Here is a 20,402-nt window from a genome sequence, read left to right on the forward strand (position 1 = left end):
GCATCTAACAGCTTTGCTTTAACATGATCCGGTAAGACCTGTTCTTTCAACCATGCATGCCTTCTTATCACTGTGCCAGTCATGGCTGATCTAAATGAAGCCTCCAGTGCATCATAGCCACATTTTAAGGAATGGTTACTAACCTGTTGGATGTTATTCACCATTTCTAATACATATTTCTTATCTAAGGATTCATCAGAGGACAGTTTTTAGTTAACTGATCAAGCATAAACTCTTGGTATTGGATCATATAAGCTCTAGCTGAGAGAGTAGCAGAGGTGTAAACTTTTTCCCCATCTCTCTAAGGACCTGGATTCCCTTTCAGAAGGAATAGGGCCCCTGGGATATAGTTTGGGATCTGCAAGTGGGGCCTTGTATAGGTGGTGATGAGTGTCTGGCACCCTGTAAAATCTATCTGGTTTCACAACAGGCAGTACAGGAGGTATAGCTAAGGGCCTATGTTGTGGTTTTTCTTGAATCTGAGAAATCTTGTCCCTGCCATTGGAATTGTTCTCTCATGGCATGATCATCCGCAGAATCATCAGAGGACACTGGCTCGGGGGACTCTCTGCTCTCTCTTTCTTGGGGCTGGGGGGAGAGAGGCCCCTGGGGGATGATTAATTCCCCTAATAAATCTTCTGCCCTTCTAAGCATTTTGTGAACTTGAAGAAGTGGGTGGGTGAGGGTGTGGGGTTAACAGGCACTGATTTTGCTTTAGCCCTGGCAAAGGCCTTAAGACATGGCTGCAGGAGGCCTAGCAGCACCACTTGCTGGGGTAGAGACATCCAAAGGGATGGTGTCTGATAAATCACTAGGAACCACGGTAGCAGGAGCCTCAGTAGTAGAAACTGTTCAGCAAACTCCGACCGGGCCTAGCGTTTTCGCGGTGGGTTGAAAGCACAGGCGAACAGGCTGCTCTGCTCGTGGTCTGGGCCTAAGCAAGGCAGACAGTAAGAGTGAAATCTTAAACAGTTATTGACTTTTTCTCTGGATCTGACCGAACAGCTTCTGCTTCGCGCCCCGCGGGCAAGAAGACTGCAGACTTTGGAATCCGGCTGACGAAGCTAGGACAACCCATTTGTTATGACTGCAGATGCATCCATGAAGGACATCTGCTGTACAATCTCAGTCTCACTACAGGATATGTGCCCAAAGAATGGCGTACAGCAAAAGTGGTCCCACTCCACAAAGGTGGCGCCTCTGCGGACCCTGGAAACTATCGCCCCATAAGCCTGACTAGCCTAGTTATGCAAGGCTATGGAGAGGATCATCATGGAACTCATAAACAAAGATATTGGGGACCTACAGACACTAGATCCTATCCAATTTGGCTTCGTCAAGAGCAGATCCTGCCTTTTGAACCTGGACAACTTCTTCGAAACTGTCACCAAGGCCATAGATGAAGGGAAGGTAGTCCACACAGCCTATCTGGACCTCGCAAAGGCATTTGACAATACCCCACTCGGGCATCATAGATAAGCTATCCAGCCTAAATATAAACCCCTATGTCACAAGATGGGTTGCAAACTGGCTCAAAGACAGAACCCACAGAGTCAGAGTTGCTGGAGCCATGTCAGACTCGAAACCGGTCACAAGTGGCATCCCACAAGGTTCTGTCCTGGGACCTCTCTTGTTCGGTATTTACTTTTTTGAGGTACAGGCCAACGTGGGAGGACTATGGTTCACTAAGTTTGCAGATGACTGCAAACTGGGTGCCATAATCGACTCTCCAGCTGACACGAACATTCTTCAAAAAGGTCTTGCAGAGTCGGATAACTGGTGCCAGAGCCATGGTCTAAAGCTAAATGCCAAAATGTGTATAGTCATACCCTTTGGCAAAAACAATGTGCCCACAAATTACCACATAGGTGGTAACCCATTAAGTACAGAGAAAGTAATTAGGGATCTGGGGACCCAAGTTGATAGCAATCTCTCCTTTGACAACCACATTGCCAAAGTGGTTAGAAAGACCTTCTACATAGCCCACCTCATCACGAATATATTCACATCTAGATCAAGAGAGGTAATCGTGCCCCTTTATTCATCCCTCATCAGGCCCATCATAGAATACAATGCCCCCTTTGGGATGTACCTTACCAGACACCTGCAGCAATTAGAAAGACCCCAAAATTACCTCACCAGGAGGATCAAGGGACTCACAGATGCCATATGCTGCTCAGTTAATAAAACTCCAGCTCTACTCAGTTGCATAGCGCCTACTTCGAGGCGATCTATGCCTGACATATAAAGCTATGTCCAACCCAGAATTAATGGAAATGCTCCACCTCAGTAAATCTAAATCCCTTAGAGCCACGCGCTCGAGGGACTTGAACCTCAGCACAGAAATAAATAGAACATGCTGGAGGGACAGACTCATAACCCAGAGGCTCCCTTCGCTCTGGAATAGAATTCCAATTCATGTTGGGCAGAGCACCTCACTGACTCTCTTCAAGAAGAATCTTGATGAGTGGATGGGGGATCGTAGGTTTGTCCCGGGGATTACTTCCGTGTCACTATTAGACAGAGGCATAGTAAACTAAACTTTAAAAAGGGCACAGTATACTTAAATCAAGAGGTGGCGTAAGCCAAACACAATCGGGCTAGGCTTATAAATGCCCCAGGGTAGATAGCCTAGTATGAACCTATGAACCTTGCACTCGTATCTTAATACTACTAGTGACTTTTTAAAATTTACAAGTTATTCTGATAAAAGCCTAGATTTCCTAGATGTTACCATCTATAAAGAAGGTAATAAATGGCTAACCAAGTTGCACAGAAAACAGTGCTATAAGGCCATCCTTTTGCATAGGGACAGCATGCATAATCAAACTATTTTCCCAATATTATCAAGGGGCAAGCAATGAGAATATCATGCCTATGCTGTCAGAATGAAGTATATGAAAATGAACTGAGCAATCTAAGAACATGTTTTCTAAGTAGAGGATACAATGAATGAGAAATTAATAAAATATATCACAAAGTACGTAAGGAAAGAGAAAACAAGGCAAAACCTTATTACTCGGATAGAGATTATGATGGAAGGACAGATACTAAAGGTAGTACAACAATATATACTCCCATGGTCTTGCCATATACTAAAGATGTGAAAAAAATTTGAAGCAATCATTCATCAGAACTGGCATATGTTGCTGGATGATGAGAATACCACTAATGTTGTTGGCATGGAACCACATTTTGTATTTAAAAATAAGAGAAATTTAAAACAGCAATTGTGTTATCCAAGAACAGTTAATGAGAAAAAAATACAGTGAAAGGCACCCACAAATGTGGACACTGTGTCTACTGTACTTTTACTGATGAGTCCAGATTTTTTAAACATCCAGGAACAGGGCGTCTATGGGAACTTAAGGAGTCAGCTGACTAACACCAGTAATGTGGTATATGTGGCCCATTGTGTAACATGGAAAGACCAACCGTCACCTTAGGGAACAGATTAGGGACCACCTATACTGTACCAGAAAAGGTCAAGAGTACAGTGCCCTAAAAAAAAAACATACTCTTGCTAAGGGTAATGAATTTTATTTCGGGTTCTACATGTTCAAAATATCAACATTAGAATGGGGGACATAGTTAACACCACAGAGAATATGGAAGTGAGTTGGATTTTGAGATTGGGGGCTCATAAAGGCTTAGGCCTAAATGACATTGTTCCCTTAAAACCAGTACTAAAATCTAGAAAGTTAAGATAAAAATATATATAAAAAATGATAAATTTATGTAGCATTTTTATTCTAGTGGGGTTAAGCTGTATTAACACATGTACTCGTGTATTACTAGTATGTATTTTATGATATATATGTACATATGCCTTTAACTGTTTTAGGCGTTTACTAATCAATTATTTTTAGTTGAATGAGATGTAATTAGGGCATTTAACCTTTTGAATTTTTTGAGTGATAGGACTGGTTAGTCTGTTTTGAAATGAAGTATATGTGCGCCTTTGTAACCTGAATGAATTGTCTGATGAAGCAATGGTCACCATTGCGAAAGCACTCACCATTTTGTAATAAAACAGAGGATTTTTATTTAAGTCATTGTCCTGCCTTTACTCCAGCTACCTTCTCCATTGGGCATCTGTTTGAGCATTGCATTTATTCTGGGCTGGTTGGAATCGTTCGGCTGTTATATGTTCTTAATAACTGATGGCTCTAAAAGCCAATGAAGCAGAGGTATACACCTTCTTGTCATACATACACATGGCTCTGCTATCTTCATCTGCTGGCAAAACTTTAGGAGAAGCAAGAAGTGTTGTGGGTCGGTCAGCTGAAAGAGATATAACTGAAAAATCTGAAGAGGAAGTCTTAAAGAAATTTCTAAGCCTCAGGAACCTTTCAAAACCGGTTTAAATTTGGAGCAGGTTGAGACTCGAGAGCTTGAGAAGCAGACCTAAAAGTATTAAGTGGGCTTCAAGAATAGGAAGCACTACAGAAGGTGTACGGGACTTTCTGTGAAGGAGGTCATAATGCCTTGTCAGAACAACAAACATCTGAGAGCTTTCTCACATAAAATCTTGCATCATTTTAAGGATATCCAGAAAAAGTTCCACCAAGGCACAAAAACACTAAGAAATTGCAAAAAGTGCCAAGGGACACGAAGAACACCAACCAGATGACAGTAAAAGATACTTATTCAACCAAAGCAGACATTCCACAAACCACATTAACGCTTCACAAATACAATACAATACATTTTCGTTCATAACAAACTTCATCGGATGCAGACATAAAGTGCACATATATATCCTCCCTCAGTGTTTCCACTTGTGTTTGAGCTTCTGCACTCATTCTGTGGAAAGTTCTAGCACATACTTTCACAAGCAGTAATCACCATTGTCCTTTTTCAGAAGACAATCCATTTACCTGCTTTCTCGGGCAAGGGCTCCCAGCTACAACAACATCCACTGGTTCAAATGCACTCAACATTCACTACTTTGTACTGCAATTCATTATTGGGAATCTTCCCCATACTTTAATGAACTGCAGTACAAATTAGTGAATGTTGTACATGGCATGATAAACTACACTACAAGATGAGAAAAGAAGAAGCCTGCACTATATGGAGTTAGAGACTTGTGTCTTTCGGCTTTTCCCGGTTAGGGGTCGCCACAGCGGAACTCCGGTCCGCTAATGATTGGCAGTAGATTTTTTACGTGCTGGCTTGCCTGGCCTAACGCACAACCTTCAACGAAGGAACGCCCACTCACACATGTCGCTACACAGAAGACGCTCTAACTGAGAATCGAATGGGCAATGTCTAACTGTGAGGCGACAACGCTACCACAGCACCACCACCGCATTAACTTTGGGAAATAAGGAAGCTGCTTACTATTGCAGAGTGTTTTTTTTTCAGAGAAATGGGCCTAAAAGTCTCTGGAATGTCTCTATCTCCTTACAAGCTTTGTTTTTATTCTACTTGATTTTCCTACAGATTCTCTTGTCAGCAACTGCTTTTCATCTAGCTCTATGCTTTTTTTTCTTACATCATTAACATTCTCTCACTGCACTTCATTCTGTTTTATTTGTCATTCATTTGAAGGAAAAAAACTCAAAAATGTTGCCACCAATCCCACCTGTATCATAACACCAGTCCAGTCAAACCAAGTGATTATACAAGCTGCTCTAGTGGCATAGAGGGATAGCTCTACAGTTCAAGTTGTGGCTCGAACGACTGACGGAAGTGGCAGGGAGGGATAGGCTTTACCATCCCAAGTGGTTGAATGGACCTATGAGCATTTACCTTGTCAAATACGTGGTGGAGGCTGGGGAAGGCACATTGGTAGGTGTACCTAAAAAGGGAACAGTGTAGAGACATAACTGAGCTGCTGCTGCTGAGGTGGGGGTGATATGCTGCACTTCTCTATTGCATGCCAGCCCCCCAGGCATGCCATTAGGTATTTAAGGGAGGCTAAAAATGAGTAAGTCATAAGTTAATTAAAAAAAAAAAAAAAAAATTTGGATGGATGGAAAGCACAGGAGTGCCAAGCCCCCAGATGCCTAGCTCATGACCGGCCCCAGCAACACAGGACTGAAGTCTGGAGGGGGGGAGGATAGCTGGTAGACTCAGCATGGGGAGGTATCAGGGTATTAGCCCAGTATCATAAAGGTCAGAGAAGTAACAAAAACAATATGTATACAGTAAACTGTACTGTGTATACCCAATTATTCTGACATGGTGCATTTGTAAACAGACTGTATAGGCCAAATGTATGTCATATAACAAACAAAACTGAAAACAAAATCACTTGAGAAAGAAAGCCATTTTTCTTACCAGCTAACCTCATTGTTTGCTTTTTCTAAAGCAAGGCGCAGTGTTAGTGGATAATGGGGACACCTATGAAAAACATTAAAATGTTGAATCACTTATCATGCAAGAACAGAAACATTTCAGAATTGCTACAAATGTCAGATAACTCTTAAGCAAGGATGTCTTGTGAATAAAATGCTTGCAGCTTTGATGAAGACAGACATAGCAGCTTTAAATGAAAGTTATGTACTTACCATACAATGGATGTGGAACAGCAGGTTTACCCTCATTAGCAGAAGGACTAAGGCCAACAGGTGTTGGGAATATCAGCAGATAAAACTCTCCCACTTACCATAATTACTCCACTATCCCAAAAGGCAGTCCACCCCAGAGCTGAGATGAGCTGCATGAAGTGGAAGGTGTTTACTAACATCATAGCCTCTAAACCTACCAAACCAGAAGGAGGAGGGTGAGTAGATTAGACAAAATGGACATGGTCTTCCAGGATTTACCATTATGGTAAGTATATAACTTCTGCATTTGATAAGAGGAGGACCGTCCTCAGTAACAGAAGGACAAACTCCCAATGTAATCCTCACGGACAGTCTCTCTCTCTTATGGAACATACCCTCCTTATAACAATGGCCTCAGAGACGAACTTGGACATGGACAGCACATCCAGCTTTTGTAAGGGTGAGAATATTATTGGGCAGCTGCTGCAAAATCCACTGTCCAAGCTGCAGAATAGCACTGTATGTACTGCACTTGTATTAGTAAAACTTGCATATGGAGTAAAAGGAAGAGGCGTAATGTATTTGGAATAACAAAAGTGGATACAGTGAAACATTTGGCAAAAGTGAACTCTGAATCCCACCTCCACACACACTTTTTACTGGAAAAAGCAGCAGAAGTAAGTAGAATTATGCAGCATTTCTAACAGACCTAGTCTTGCCAACACAGAATCTCAACTGACAGTCCACATCCATACAAGGGAAAGGTAGTCCCTTGTAAATGAAATACTCTGGAAAGAGCACAAATATGAACATATTGATTAGGTTTATATTTTACAGTGACTTTAGGCATAAAAAATGAATTAGTATAGAGTGTGATGCCATCTTTATGCAAACTGAAATACAGAAGCTTAAATCACAGAGCTTTCAGTTCAGAGATTCTTTTAGCAAAGGTGATCACCACATCCATAAAATTAAAAAGGTATTCCCTGTGATTGAAGTATTTTGGAAACACAAAAAGATGAATACAATGACTGAGGTTAGATTCTGCAATTACGTTAGGCACAAATGAAGCTTATATCCTGGCACTCTGAAAATGTTCTATTGTAGTCCCTTTACATAAAGGCAGTAATCCATGGTGCCAACAGCTGACCAACTGTCCTTCTCTCTTCATCCCTCATATTATACTCTCATCCAAATTATGACCCAACTAATACATAATTTACTAGTTATTATACTATATGGCTTCAGATCTGGGTACAGAATCAAAAATGCACTTCTTGAATTTCTCTCTGTAACAAGCTCAATTATGGATAAATGATAAGCTCCATCTTTTTAGATCTGTCAAAAGCTTTCAACACTGTTAACCATGGTATAGAACACTCTTACTGGAATTATGTGCCCCATCTACACAGTCCTTAAACTAGTGTAAGACACACCTGGTAAAAAAACATAGGTAACCTCTGAAATGGCACCACATCATACTTGAGACTCACCAAAGTGGATGCCCTATAGGGCTCTGTGCTTAGTCCACTTGTAAATAGTATGACTGCAAACTGGGATCTAGCCAAATTAATCCAATACACATAAGAAGCCATTTCACTCTGCTTCAATAATAAAAGATGTTTCTACTCAACTACAAAGTAGCTTTATCCAGACACGGTCATGAATCAAATCATCTGGCTTCCCCCTCAACTCCAGTGAAATTAATGCCACATTATTTACAACCAGCATTACAGAATCTGACACACAATCCAACTTCCAAACACTAAAAAAACAGCAACTGTCCTCTAGAAACTGGCATTACACTGTTGTGCAACACCACTAATTATGAACTGAAATGTTACAAAAGTACAGTTTTGTACCTACCATAAATGTAGATGTCCGAATTGGATAGCATTTGCAGTCATAACAACTGGGTTGTCCTGTCGTCAGGCAGCCCTTCAGTCGGCCGGATTCCAAAGTCCGGGTCCGGCTTCGGCTGATGTCGCACTTCACCCAACGTCATCTCTGTTGGTCTTCGGGTATAAAAGCATCAGCCGACGCCATTTTTTTCAGTGTTTCTTGCCCCAGATGCCAGAAGCCCTATAGAAGGCTAAAAAATTTTGGATAGATGCCAATGTTTCCAAAAGATAGAGGTAAACACAAAAATAAGCATGTATGTACATAAATACAAACAAATACACCATGAAAGAAATCCCCACTAGCTAGCTATTAGAAGGGTAAACACCCTAGGGTACCACAGAGGGAAGGAGGGAATCCTGACTGCAGATGCTATCCAATTCGACATCTACATTTATGGTAGGTACAAAACTGTACTATGTCCTTCATGGATGCATCTGCAGTCATAACAACTGGGTAGAATACCATAGCCAACTAGGGAGGAGGATAAAAAGTAAATTATGGTGTGTTTAGGATCCCTGCAGAACAGCAGTGGCAAACCCTGCTCGGGATCTGGAATATAGAGGTAAATTATAATGCTTGGCAAATGTATGCACGGAGGTCCAAGTAGCCGCCTCAATAATGTCTTTGGTAGCCACTCCTAAGAAGGCTGTGGTAGTGGCTGTTGCCCTTGTAGAATGAGGTCTTATGTTCTGTGGAATTGGCTTTCCATGGAAGGAGTAACAGAATCGTATGCAATTTCCTATCCATTTGGAGATTGTCTGTTTGGAAATAGCTTTTCCTTCCCTTCCTGTTGCATAGGCTACAGAAGTTGGTCAGTCTTTCTGCTATTTTTGTTCTGTCCAAGTAGTAGCGTAGCTGTCTATATACATCAAAATTAGGGAATTCTTTCCCTCTGTTTGAAGTATTATTGAAAAGAATGGATGTTGGACTGAAGTTAGTCTGGAACCACTTTTAGGCATAAATGTAGGATTAGTCCTCATGGACACTCTATCTTGGTGGAAGATTAGAAGGGTTGCACTGCCATTAAGGCCTGTGGTTCTGAAACCACCTCCTTGCTGAAGTAATTGCCAGTAGGAAAGCAGTTTTCCATGACAGTGTTGTAGGTCACTGTTGCTGCTGGTTCAAAATGATGATGTCAATTTTTTCTAGCACAAAGTTTCAAGTCCCAAGCTGGCAATGGTGGTTTCCTTGGAGGTTTTACATTTCTTGATTCCTCTGAGGAACTGCCTGAGCAAGGGTGTGAAAAACAGGTGGAGGTGGAAAATGTTCCATTGTAGTTCTGAGTTAGCATCAAAGGCAGTGATGCATGGTGCTCAACAGCTCGGATAACCAACTGTCCTTCATTGATGCTCATTTGTCCCCTCATCCAAATTAGATCCAATAGATAAATTTGAATTTCCTGTAGTCTAGATATTACTGATTAGGCATTTCAGATCTGGGTATAGAAACAAAGGGCAATGCTGAGAATTGATAGTGCTCTGATCCTGCAAAGAAATCTGAATTATGGATTGGTCGAAGGGCGTGCCTCTTTTTAGATCTAGTTTTCAACACTGTTGCCCAGGTATTGAACTGAAGTCTTACTAGAATTTGGATGCATGCCTTCTAATTACAGTGCCAGTCTGAAAGCCTCCAGTGCAAGCCACACCTTTTTAAGCATAGGTAACTCTGTAATGGTACCAGATACATATTTCTTATCGAGATTCATCAGTGGTTGCCCTAGCCGAGGCTCTGCAAGAGGGCACTTGTAAATTGTATGATGCAAACTGACAGAGCATCTAGCGAGCTAATTAAGAAATCCAAATCACATCTTAAGAGAACGGAGGTATAGCTAAGGGCTGTGCTGTGGAAGGTGCAAGGTCCTAAGTCTTTTCCAGGTCTAGAAAATCCTGTTGCTGCCATTGAACTCTGCACCAACATAAAAGATGTTTCTTGTCAAACAAAGGGGTTAGCTTTTTCCTGACATCAAGAATCAAATCCCCTCTGGCTCATGGGGCTCTGCCCTAGGTCTCTGGGGGCTGAGGGCCCCTGTCTGGAGTGAATTGAGATCCCCTAGCTAATGAAATTAAATCTTCTGCCAAAGTAAGCATTTGAGAACTGGAGAGAGGGCCTGGATTGAGGTTTATGAGCACTGTTTTAGTAAATCTTAGCTGCTTAGCCCTGGCGAAGGCCTTAATGGACATGGCTGCTGGAGGCCTAGCAGCACCACGTGCTATGAGGTGGGGAACATCAAAGAATGGTGTCTGATAAGTCCCAGTGAAAGTATAAGCACCGTGGTGGGTAAAATTTTACAGGAGGCCGATCAAGGTATTGCTTGGGGACCTCCAGTTGTAGAGATAGATTCAGCTGTATTTTATTAATTTTCTCGGTTTCGTGACTTGATTCTCATGATTTTAACTTAACCATGGTTTCGGCGGAAACCGCGGACCCGCCAGTGTCGGAATTGGCAGCATCGCAGAATCTGACCGAGAATCCAACTTCAAAAGAACTAAAAAACTGTGCTCAAGAAGATTACGTGTTGTGAAATCCACTTGTTATGACTGCAGATGCATCCATGAAGGACATCAAGCTAAAAATGCAGTATTTAAATCATAAAAACTGTATCAAGCAAAGTCCTTCCTCAGGAATAAAGCATGGTTCAGAACAGTATGTGCAGCTACTATGTATTTTGCTATATATATATAGCAAAATACATATATATATATATATATATATATATATATATATATGAATATTCTTACTAACCCACCTTCCAAAGCTCCTTTTGGATAATTTAACAAGACACTTCCTCTCATTTCAGCTCAGAGCACCTTACCTTACAAACTTACCATACCCAGCCATATAATCAATCAAATATTTCACCCCATCTCAAATTATAGCAGAATCACTACACTTATTCCAGTTCCTACATGTAGAAAACATCATGGAAATTCCACTTTCTATACTACAATATCATAACTATGGAACAAATTGCCAACTATTGTCAGGACAACTGCTTCTAAAGAAGAATTCAAACCAGCCCTTAAGTGACATCTCACAACTAGTTAGGAAAAGTACAGTTGTGTAGGTAAACTTAACCATAACAACAGATGTTTGAATGATCACTGCTGCAATAACCTTGGGTCATATCCTGCTTAAGATATAACCGACTGTCAGCTTCCAAAGCTTCAAGGACGCTTTCCACATGATCACAGAATTATCAGATGAAACTGAGCTGATAAAAATGGTTACAGCGCTCTAGCCGTTTACAGCTTTCATGCCAACTGAGAGAGGGAGACTACAGCCCTGAGATGGTCAAAGCTAGAAAACTAAAGTTAGAAGTTGTCATCAAAGCAACAAAAGAAAACAAAAAGGATGGAGGGAGACAGCAGCTAGTATAGCAGCGATCATTTGAACATCTACTGTTACAGTAAATTTACTTACACAGCTGTACCCTGTTCATCATACTGATCACTGTTGCAGTAGCCTTAGATAAAAATGAGGAGACTATCACAGCTTAGACTGAATGGGAGTAGGAAAGATGAAGGTTCAGGAGCCCCTGAAGAATGGTTCTAGCAAAGCCTGTTCTAGACCTGATAATGAAAAGTACAGTTTTGTACCTACCATAAATGTAGATGTTCGAGGATCCACATTGCTGCAGTCCTAACTATTGGGGTAGTCCGCTGTCCAGTCGGCCCGAATACCAGAGAGGAGATTGACGTGTCAGCGCATTAGACTGACGCCAGTACGTCAGGGTACTAATGCATGACCGACGCCATATCCTCAGCCTTTTCTTGCCCCAGATGTCAGAAGACCCTAAAAAGACAAGGCCCAATATACCTGCACCAGAAATATGTACAATATATACAAAAATATACAAAATATCAGCATATAACCTCACCTACACAACCACCCCTAAACACAGGAAGGAGGGAGGTATTGACTGCAGCAATGTGGATCCTAACATCTACATTTATGGTAGGTACAAAACTGTACTATGTTCTTCGCTCCACATTGCTGCAGTCCTAACTATTGGGTAGAATCCCAAAGCAGAGGTAAGGAGGCTGGCAAATCATAAAGAAGCAGGAGCTGACAACATGCCTTGCAAAATAGCTGTGGCAAAACCAGCCCTAGACTTAGAGTAGAGAGGAAGGTGATAATGCTTAGAGAAAGTATGCACTGAACTCCAAGTAGCTGCCTCCAAAATATCCTTAGTTGCCACCCCTTAGAAATGCTGTTGAAGTGGCAGTAGCCCTAGTGGAATGAGGCCTAATCCCAGCTGGAATCTCCTTGCCATGATGGGAATAACAAAATGCAATGCAAAACCCAATCCACCTAGAAATAGTTTGTTTTGACACAGGCTTGCCCTGCGAACTCAAAGCAAAAGAAACAAACAACTGCTGAGACTGCCTAAAATCCTTAGTCCTGCTTAAATAATAACGCAATTGCCTATGTACATCTAAAGTGTGCAAAATCTTTTCCCCTTTATTTTGGGGGTCTGCATAAAAGTAGGCAAATGAATAGTTTGGTTTAAAGCCACACTAGAAACCACCTTAGGCATAAAGGAAGGATTAGTACGTAATGATACCCTATCCTTATGGAAAATCAAAGGGCTCTACTGCCATAAGGGCCTGGTACTCAGACACACCCTTCTTGCAGAAGTAATAGCCAACAGAAAACAGTCTTCCATGACAAGTATTTCAATTCAGCAGTAGCCGCAGGCTCAAAAGGTTGTAGAGTAAGTTTTCCAACACAAAATTGAGATCCCAAGCAGGAGTAGGAGCTCTACGGGGGTCTTATATTCTTTGCCCCTCTAAGAAACTGCTTGAACAAAGGATGCGAAAACAATGGTGGGTCACAATCATAGTGAGCTGAAATTGCTGCAGCATGAATCTTAATGGAAGAGAAGGACAAACCTTTGTCCAATAACTCAGTAAGATATTGAAGAGCCACATTCAAATTAGGCTCAGAAATCTCCAAATTCTTTGCTGTACTCCAAAATAAAAACCTCTTCCATTTTTCATGCACTTTCCTTGTACTAGGTCTTCTAGCTTCCATAATCACATTTAAAACTTGTTGAGGAAGTTGAGACCTGCTGTGTTTCAACACAGAATATGCCAGGCTGTTAGATGAAGTGAGTGAAGCTTGACATTGAGCAGATGACCGTCCTTCTGAGATAACAGATCACGGAATCAAAGGTAAAGGCCATGGAGGCTTCCTTACCAGACTCCTTAGTAGTGGGTACCAGTGTTGCGAGGCCAATCTGGAGCTATTAAAATCATCCTTGGCTTGTCTTGTTTGACCTTTAAGAGCACCTTTGGAAGAAGAGGCAGAGGTGGAAAGGCATACACATGAAGATTTTTCCAACTGAAAGAAAGAGCATCCACTTTCCAAGCTGTGTGATGAAACCCCTTTGTGCAAAACTTTGGCAGCTGGTGGTTTAGTGGAGAAGCGAACAGATCTATGTCTGGAGTTCCCCATGACACTGTCAATTTCTGAAATACATGAAGATCCCGTTTCCACTCGTGGGGATCCATGATTTGTCTGCTTAACACATCTGCTAAGGAGTTCTGTGCTCCCGGCAGAAACCTTGCCTGAAGAGTTAGTTGCAAGCTGAGCGCAGTCTCCCATAAAATCATTGCTTGCCTGCATAGAGGATAAGAATGTGTTCCCCCTTGTTTGTTGATGTACCACATGACAGTTGTGTTGTCTGTTAGAATCAACACCTGCCCTGGAAGAAGTAACTCCTTGAAAGCCATTAATGCAAACTGGACTGCTAACATCTCCTTCATGTTGATATGTAGATGCTGTAGTCTGGCAGGCCACTTGTCTTGTATCCACTTTCCATTTAGATGAGCTCCCCAAGCAATGTCCGAGGCATCTGTCGTTAAAATCTGACTCGCCTCTGGCCGGGTCACAGAGAGTCCCTTGTTTAGGTGACATTCCTGAGCCCACCACAAAAATTCTTTTTGAAGGCAAGGTATTATTTGAATGACAGTGTCCAAATCCTGGCAGTGCTGTGTCCATACAGTTTTGAGATACCATTGCAGCTTCCTCATATGCAGTTTGGCATTGGGAAGCACCAGAATACAAGATGCCATGAACCCTAATGCTTGAAGGACTGTCCTTGCAGTCAGCACGGACTGATGAGATAGTTGATGGAAGTAAAGGGATAGACTCTTTTGTTTGTCCGGGGTTAAAAAGGCCATCTGGGCTGCTGTATTCAGTCTCACACCCAGAAAGCACATGTCTTGAGAGGGTACTAGACTGGACTTTATTTCGTTCACAGAATACCCTAGGCATCTTAGCACTGCTATAACATATTCCAGATGCTGTAGAAGGTCTTCCTTTTCTTGAGCCAGAATCAGGCAGTCGTCCAAGTAAGGATAGATTTGAATTCCTTTTAGCCTGAAGTAAGCTATCACTGGAGCCAGAACCTTTGTGAATACTCTGGGCGCAGTAGATAAGCCAAAGGGCAATGCAGACAACTGATAATGAGAATTTCCAGCTCGAAAACGCAGATACTTCCTGCAACTTAGTCTTATAGGCACATGAAGGTAAGCTTCCTTGAGATCTAAAGTTACCATCCAGTGATCTTTGCCCAGCAGAGGTAAAAGTTGTTGTAACGTCAACATCTTGAACTTTGGAATGTCCAGATAAGTGTTGAGGATAGATAAATCCAAAATTGGTCTCCACGTGTTCCCCTTCTTTGGTACTAGGAACAGGCGAGAATAAAATCCTAGGCCCCTTTCTGATACAGGGACTGGCTGAATGGCCCCTATTTGGAGTAACAGAGAAATTTGCTTGTGAGCCTCTTTCCTTTGTGGAGGAGGAACGTCTGACATGCCTTTGAAAGGGGGCAAAGTATGGAAATAAAACCTGTAACCGTGGTGAATGATATCCAACACCCATCTGTCTTGAGTGATTAAATCCCAATTTTCTTTGAAAAGAGACAATCTTCCTCCCAAAGGAGCTGCCAGACGAGAATCTACTGGCAGCTGAAAAGGCAGGTCATTGGGTCTGTTTTACTGAAAGGACTGACCCCTGCCCTCACCAGAAGTCTGAGCAGGTGAACTCCCTGTTCTAGGCCTAAAAGAACCTTGAGCTCTGCCCCTACCACGTCTAGACCTACCCCTAGACTGGGAATCATAAGCAGGATATGTCCATCCCTTAGTAGGCCAATTTCTACTAAACTGTGGCTGCACCTGCAAAAATCTTTAACAGTTTGCATAGACTTAGCTTTGTCCTCCATTTTTTTTAAAACTGCTTCCACAGGCGAACCAAACAACACATCAGACTGTAAAGGAGCATCCAAAATCCTTGTCTTAACATGCTCAGCTAAATTCTGATCCTCAACCAGGCATGCCTGCGAAGAACAGAACTAGTGGCAGCCACCCCTAGGAGGCCTGTACAGCATCAAAACCACATTGCAAAGAATGCTTACCCACTTGTTCAGACACATGAACTAAATCCAGCAACTCTTTACACTCAATACCTTCCGCCAAAGCATCCACCTTAGATTTCAGTTGTTGTGAAGGAGATAATTTTGATATTTTAGCATGTGAAACTGACAATTCAAGCGCCCTCATGGCTAAAGTGGAAGAAGTATACACTTTCTTTCCCCATCTATCCAAAGCCCTTGCCTCTTTATCAGTGGGAACAGGGTTTTTAACCACAGAGGCCTTAACACCTTTAGGTCCCGGAGAAACAGTTTCCGGGTCTGCCCTAGGTCTCTTAAAAGATACTTATGAGCTTCAGGCACCCTATAGTACCTATCAGGTTTAACAGGAGCAGGAGGCAAAGAACCAGGGTTCAGGGAAGCCTCTGCAAAAACATCTTCCACCACATTCAACACAGGAGGTATAGCTAAGGGCCTATGCTGGGGTAAAAACAAGAATTCCCTAAGCCTTTTCCCTGAATCAGAGTAATCCTGGCCTTCCCATTTAAAGTGCTCCCTCATGGAATGCAGAGTCTCTGAAAATGAGAAATCCTCAGGAGGAGAAGCTGTAGGAGTGGAATCATCCACATCAGAATCAGAATAAGGAGGATACTCCTGCAAATCTTCCGCAGAAGACTCAGAAGCCTCTGAACACTGTTCAAAACTATCAAACTCAGGTTCCACCCTAGGCCTCTTATCAGGAGGGGGCATAGAACCTCTAATCATAGTAATCAAATCTTCTGCCATTTTAAGCATATGTTTCTTAGGCACAGAACCTGAAGCGCTAGGAGAAGCCCCCACTGAAGCTAAACTTGGCCTACCTCTCAAAGAAGTTTTGGAAACAGAAGGAGAGGCTCTAACTACCTTGGGAAGAGAGGGAAGAACAGTTACCTGAGAAGCCCCCTCAGCCTGGCCTACCTCCTGAGAAGGCACATCCTGTAACAGTAAAGTCTCTGCCTGAGACTCAAAAGAAACTCCTGGCAAAACCTCTCGCTCCCACTGAGTTTTCTAAAGAACCGGCCGGGACTGCCGGTTCATCAACCCTAGGCTTCGCTGTTTTGTCCTTGCGCTTTTGGGCCAGGCGCCGGAGCATCCGGCGGCATTTTATAATTGCAACGCTTCCCAAACACTAACCTGGCACAGTCTAACCTTCTCTTAATAGTGCGTTTGTTAAACCTAGCACAAGAGCGCATCCAACAACGCCGTGCTCAGGCCCTAAACAAGGTATACACAAGGTATGGTAATCCCTATGAGGTATCTGTTTCCCACAAGAAATACAGTTATTCACTTTTCTGACATCCGGTTAAATACTGAGGCAAGAAAAACCAAAATGTTCTAACGGGTACTTAGCCAACTCTGATTCGGTCTGAAACTCCGACTTCAGAAAATTTCAGAACGCCAACCTGCACTCGCAAAACTGCTTCTGCATCGGACCATGCGGCAAAAAAGACTGAGGATATGACGTCGGTCATGCGCATTAGTACCCTGACGTACTGACGTCAGTCTAATGCGCCCTGACCGACGTCAGCCATATACTCTGGTATTCGGGCCGACTGGACAGCGGACTACCCCAATAGTTAGGACTGCAGCAATGTGGAACGAAGAACATCTAGTTTGTAGTGCTTTATAAAAGGAATGTATAGAGGATAATGCTGCTGCTTCGAAAATACTTCTAGATTCCAATTGTTTCCAAAAGGTCACAGATAAAGCCAAGGCCCTAGAAGAATGAGCCTTGATCTAGCCTCGTGATGGATACAACAAAAGGTAATAGCATAAGACAACCACAGGTTGTCCTTTCTTCATATCTTCACAAGACAAACTACTGATCAGAGTTCCTAAAAGTTTTAGTTCTGTCAAGATTGTACCCAAGCTGTCTGCAAACATCCAAGATATGAATAGCTTGGCTCAAAGTAAACTTGGACACCACTTTAGGCATAAATAAAGGAACAGTTCTTAAGGAAACTATACATTTGTGGAAAATGAGATAAGGTTGACCCACCACAAGAGCCTGCAACTGAGATGCTCTTCTTGCAGAAGTTAAAGCAATCAGTAACACTGTTTTCCATGCTAAGGACGTCAGCCTAATGAGCTGGTCCAAATGGAACAAGAGTTAAATTTTCCAGTACAAAATTAAGATCCCAAGTCAGAGCCACCGGTTTTTTAGGAGGCTTGGTATGCAAAACTCCTTTCAAAAAACATTTTCACATGAGAGTGCACTGTAAGACGGGGATCCATGGGCAGACATGCTGAAATCGTCAACAAATGAACCTTGTTGGAGGAATTAGACATGTCAGAGGACAGTAACTCACACAAATGTAGTACCAGAAAAACACTAGTCCTGAAAGGGTCCTGACTCTTGTCTCTGCTCAAACTAGAAAATATTTTCCAATTAGCAATATATGACTTTTAGAATAATGTTTTCTTCCCTCCTTTAATACCTTCTGCATTTTTTCAGAAAATATTTATTTACTGATTGATTGACATTTGATTACCAAGAAAGTCCGACTAGGCAGTAGCCCATTTTCAGCAGAGGCCCAGGGAGAAAAGAACAGCATAATACAAAAAAATCTACAGTTTAAATAATTCTACCAAATTAGACATAATATAAAAACATGTTAAGACTAGATACAAGTTATATGATAATTATTTAACATCTAGATACATTTTAGCCACTTTAGAGAGAAATTAGAGGCAAGTTAGAATAATGCAAACATGAACCGCAAATAAAGCTTAAAATAGGTACCTAAAAGGTATTAAGATTTTATCATCCAGGCAGTTAGTTACATCCTGTATCAAACATTCCTTGTCCTCTGCAAGTAGGTCCAGGAAGCTTGTGCCAACTTCCTCTGGCCACTTCCAATAGAAAGGAGAAAGAACAGTTGTGTAAAATCTTACCGTAACCATAGGATGTCCTTCTCTTCCATGTAGCAGTATTCATAACATATGGGTTATCCTCTGCTTAGTGAAAAGGGGGGAAAAGCATATAGGAACATTTATGTCACAGAAAAGCAAAAAGCATCCATTTTCTAAGCCTTCTTGCATGTAATCCTGGAGAAGGATTTTGCCAACTTATTGTTGTGACTGCAGAGATCTACCTGTGGGTGTTCTCCCACCACAAGATCAATTCCGGATAGACCCCGTGATTCAATTTCCACTCAGGAGGATTATTCCTGATACTGCTCAGCTTATCTGCGCTACATTGCCAGCAACCATGGCTAGTCTGCACAGAGTACGGCCTGTTCACCCTGCTTATTTATGTGCCACATCAGTGTGGTGTCCGTCTGTAAACATTTGTAATGGCCCTGGGGACCACAGATGACAGAATGTTGAGAGCATTTGTAAGTACCAACATTTCTTTATGTTTCTGTGTCTGTTTTTTCTGTTCCAAAGACCCTGCACTTTAGCTCCACAGACACTGCTTCCCAACCATGTCCGAGGCATCTCTTGCTACAGACTGTGCTGAAGATGGAAGAGAAAATGGGACAGCTGGATTCTTAAAAAAAAAAAAAAAAAAATCTTTTCGCAAATTTCAAAATTGGGCCAAGGATGTTTATGCTGGGACAGTACAGGTTTTAAGGACCAATTAATTTTTCTCATGTACAGTCTTGCCAGAGGAATCATAAGAATCACAAATGCTATGAGACCCAGAAGTTCCCAGGTTGTAGCAGCAATCTGAGTGAACAATCTCAGGAACAGTTCTAGATGCAGATCTAATTTTTCCTGTGGAAGAAAAGCTCTCTGAATTAAGTTATCCAGGAGTCCAGGAGACACTCCAGGAAAACAATCTTGTGAGAAACAGCAACAGTCATTCACCTGCATAAAGGGAGGACCTCGCACAGACCCAGGCAGTCTGACCAGCCTTATATGCAAAGCCATGAAAAGACTTATCAATAAGGACACAAGGGACTTCCAAACAATGAACTCATCTCAGTTTGGATTCATCAAAGGCAGGTCATACTTACTCAAACCTGGTACATTGTTTTGAAAAGGTCACCAAAGCAATGGATGAAGGCAAAACAGTACACACTACTACCTCAACCTGGTCAAACCTTTTGACAAAATTTCCCACTCAGGCATAGTAGAAAAGCTAAATAAACCAGTAATAAATCCCTGTGCCACCCACTGAACTGCCAACTGACTCAGTTAGAATGCAGATAATCAAAATAGGGGATGTTGCCTCCTCAAAGAGAGAGAAACTATCAATGTAGTTCTGTGAAGGAACCTCTCCTGTTTGGCATCCACTTTTCTGAAGTAAAAGCCAATACCAAAGGGCTCTAGCTAGCAAAGTCAGCAGATGACTACAAGCCAGGAGCAGCCACTAAATCCCCAAAATGACTTGTCTATCCTGCAGGAAAGTTTATCTCAAATAACTGGTGTCAAAATCATGGTCTGATACTAAATGCCAAAAAATGCATTACTGTAGCCTTTGGAAAAAGTTATCTATCCTAGGGAACTATCACACTTGACAATACACCCCTAAGAGCAGCCCAGTTGTTCAGGATTTAGGAACTTATGTGGACAGTGACCCAACCTTTGACCAACATATATCCATTGTTGTAAGAACGTCCTTTTATACTGCACAGCTTATA

General features: G+C 42.0%; 1 protein-coding gene across 1 annotated transcript in view; it reads right to left on the reverse strand.

Moving 5' to 3' along the window:
* FAM3A (FAM3 metabolism regulating signaling molecule A) overlaps positions 1–20,402 on the reverse strand; it is a 1,301,271-nt gene that overhangs the window by 1,072,117 nt on the left and 208,752 nt on the right. Inside the window, exon 2 of the mRNA XM_044080097.1 lies at positions 6,289–6,351. Within this exon, the coding sequence (XP_043936032.1) occupies positions 6,289–6,301 (13 nt within the window). The 5' untranslated portion in view covers positions 6,302–6,351. The remainder of the gene's footprint in view (positions 1–6,288; positions 6,352–20,402) is intronic.

This window comes from Protopterus annectens, chromosome 8.part0 (genome assembly GCF_019279795.1).
Source record: "Protopterus annectens isolate FY-2018-M chromosome 8.part0, PAN1.0, whole genome shotgun sequence".
NCBI lineage: Eukaryota > Metazoa > Chordata > Ceratodontiformes > Protopteridae > Protopterus > Protopterus annectens.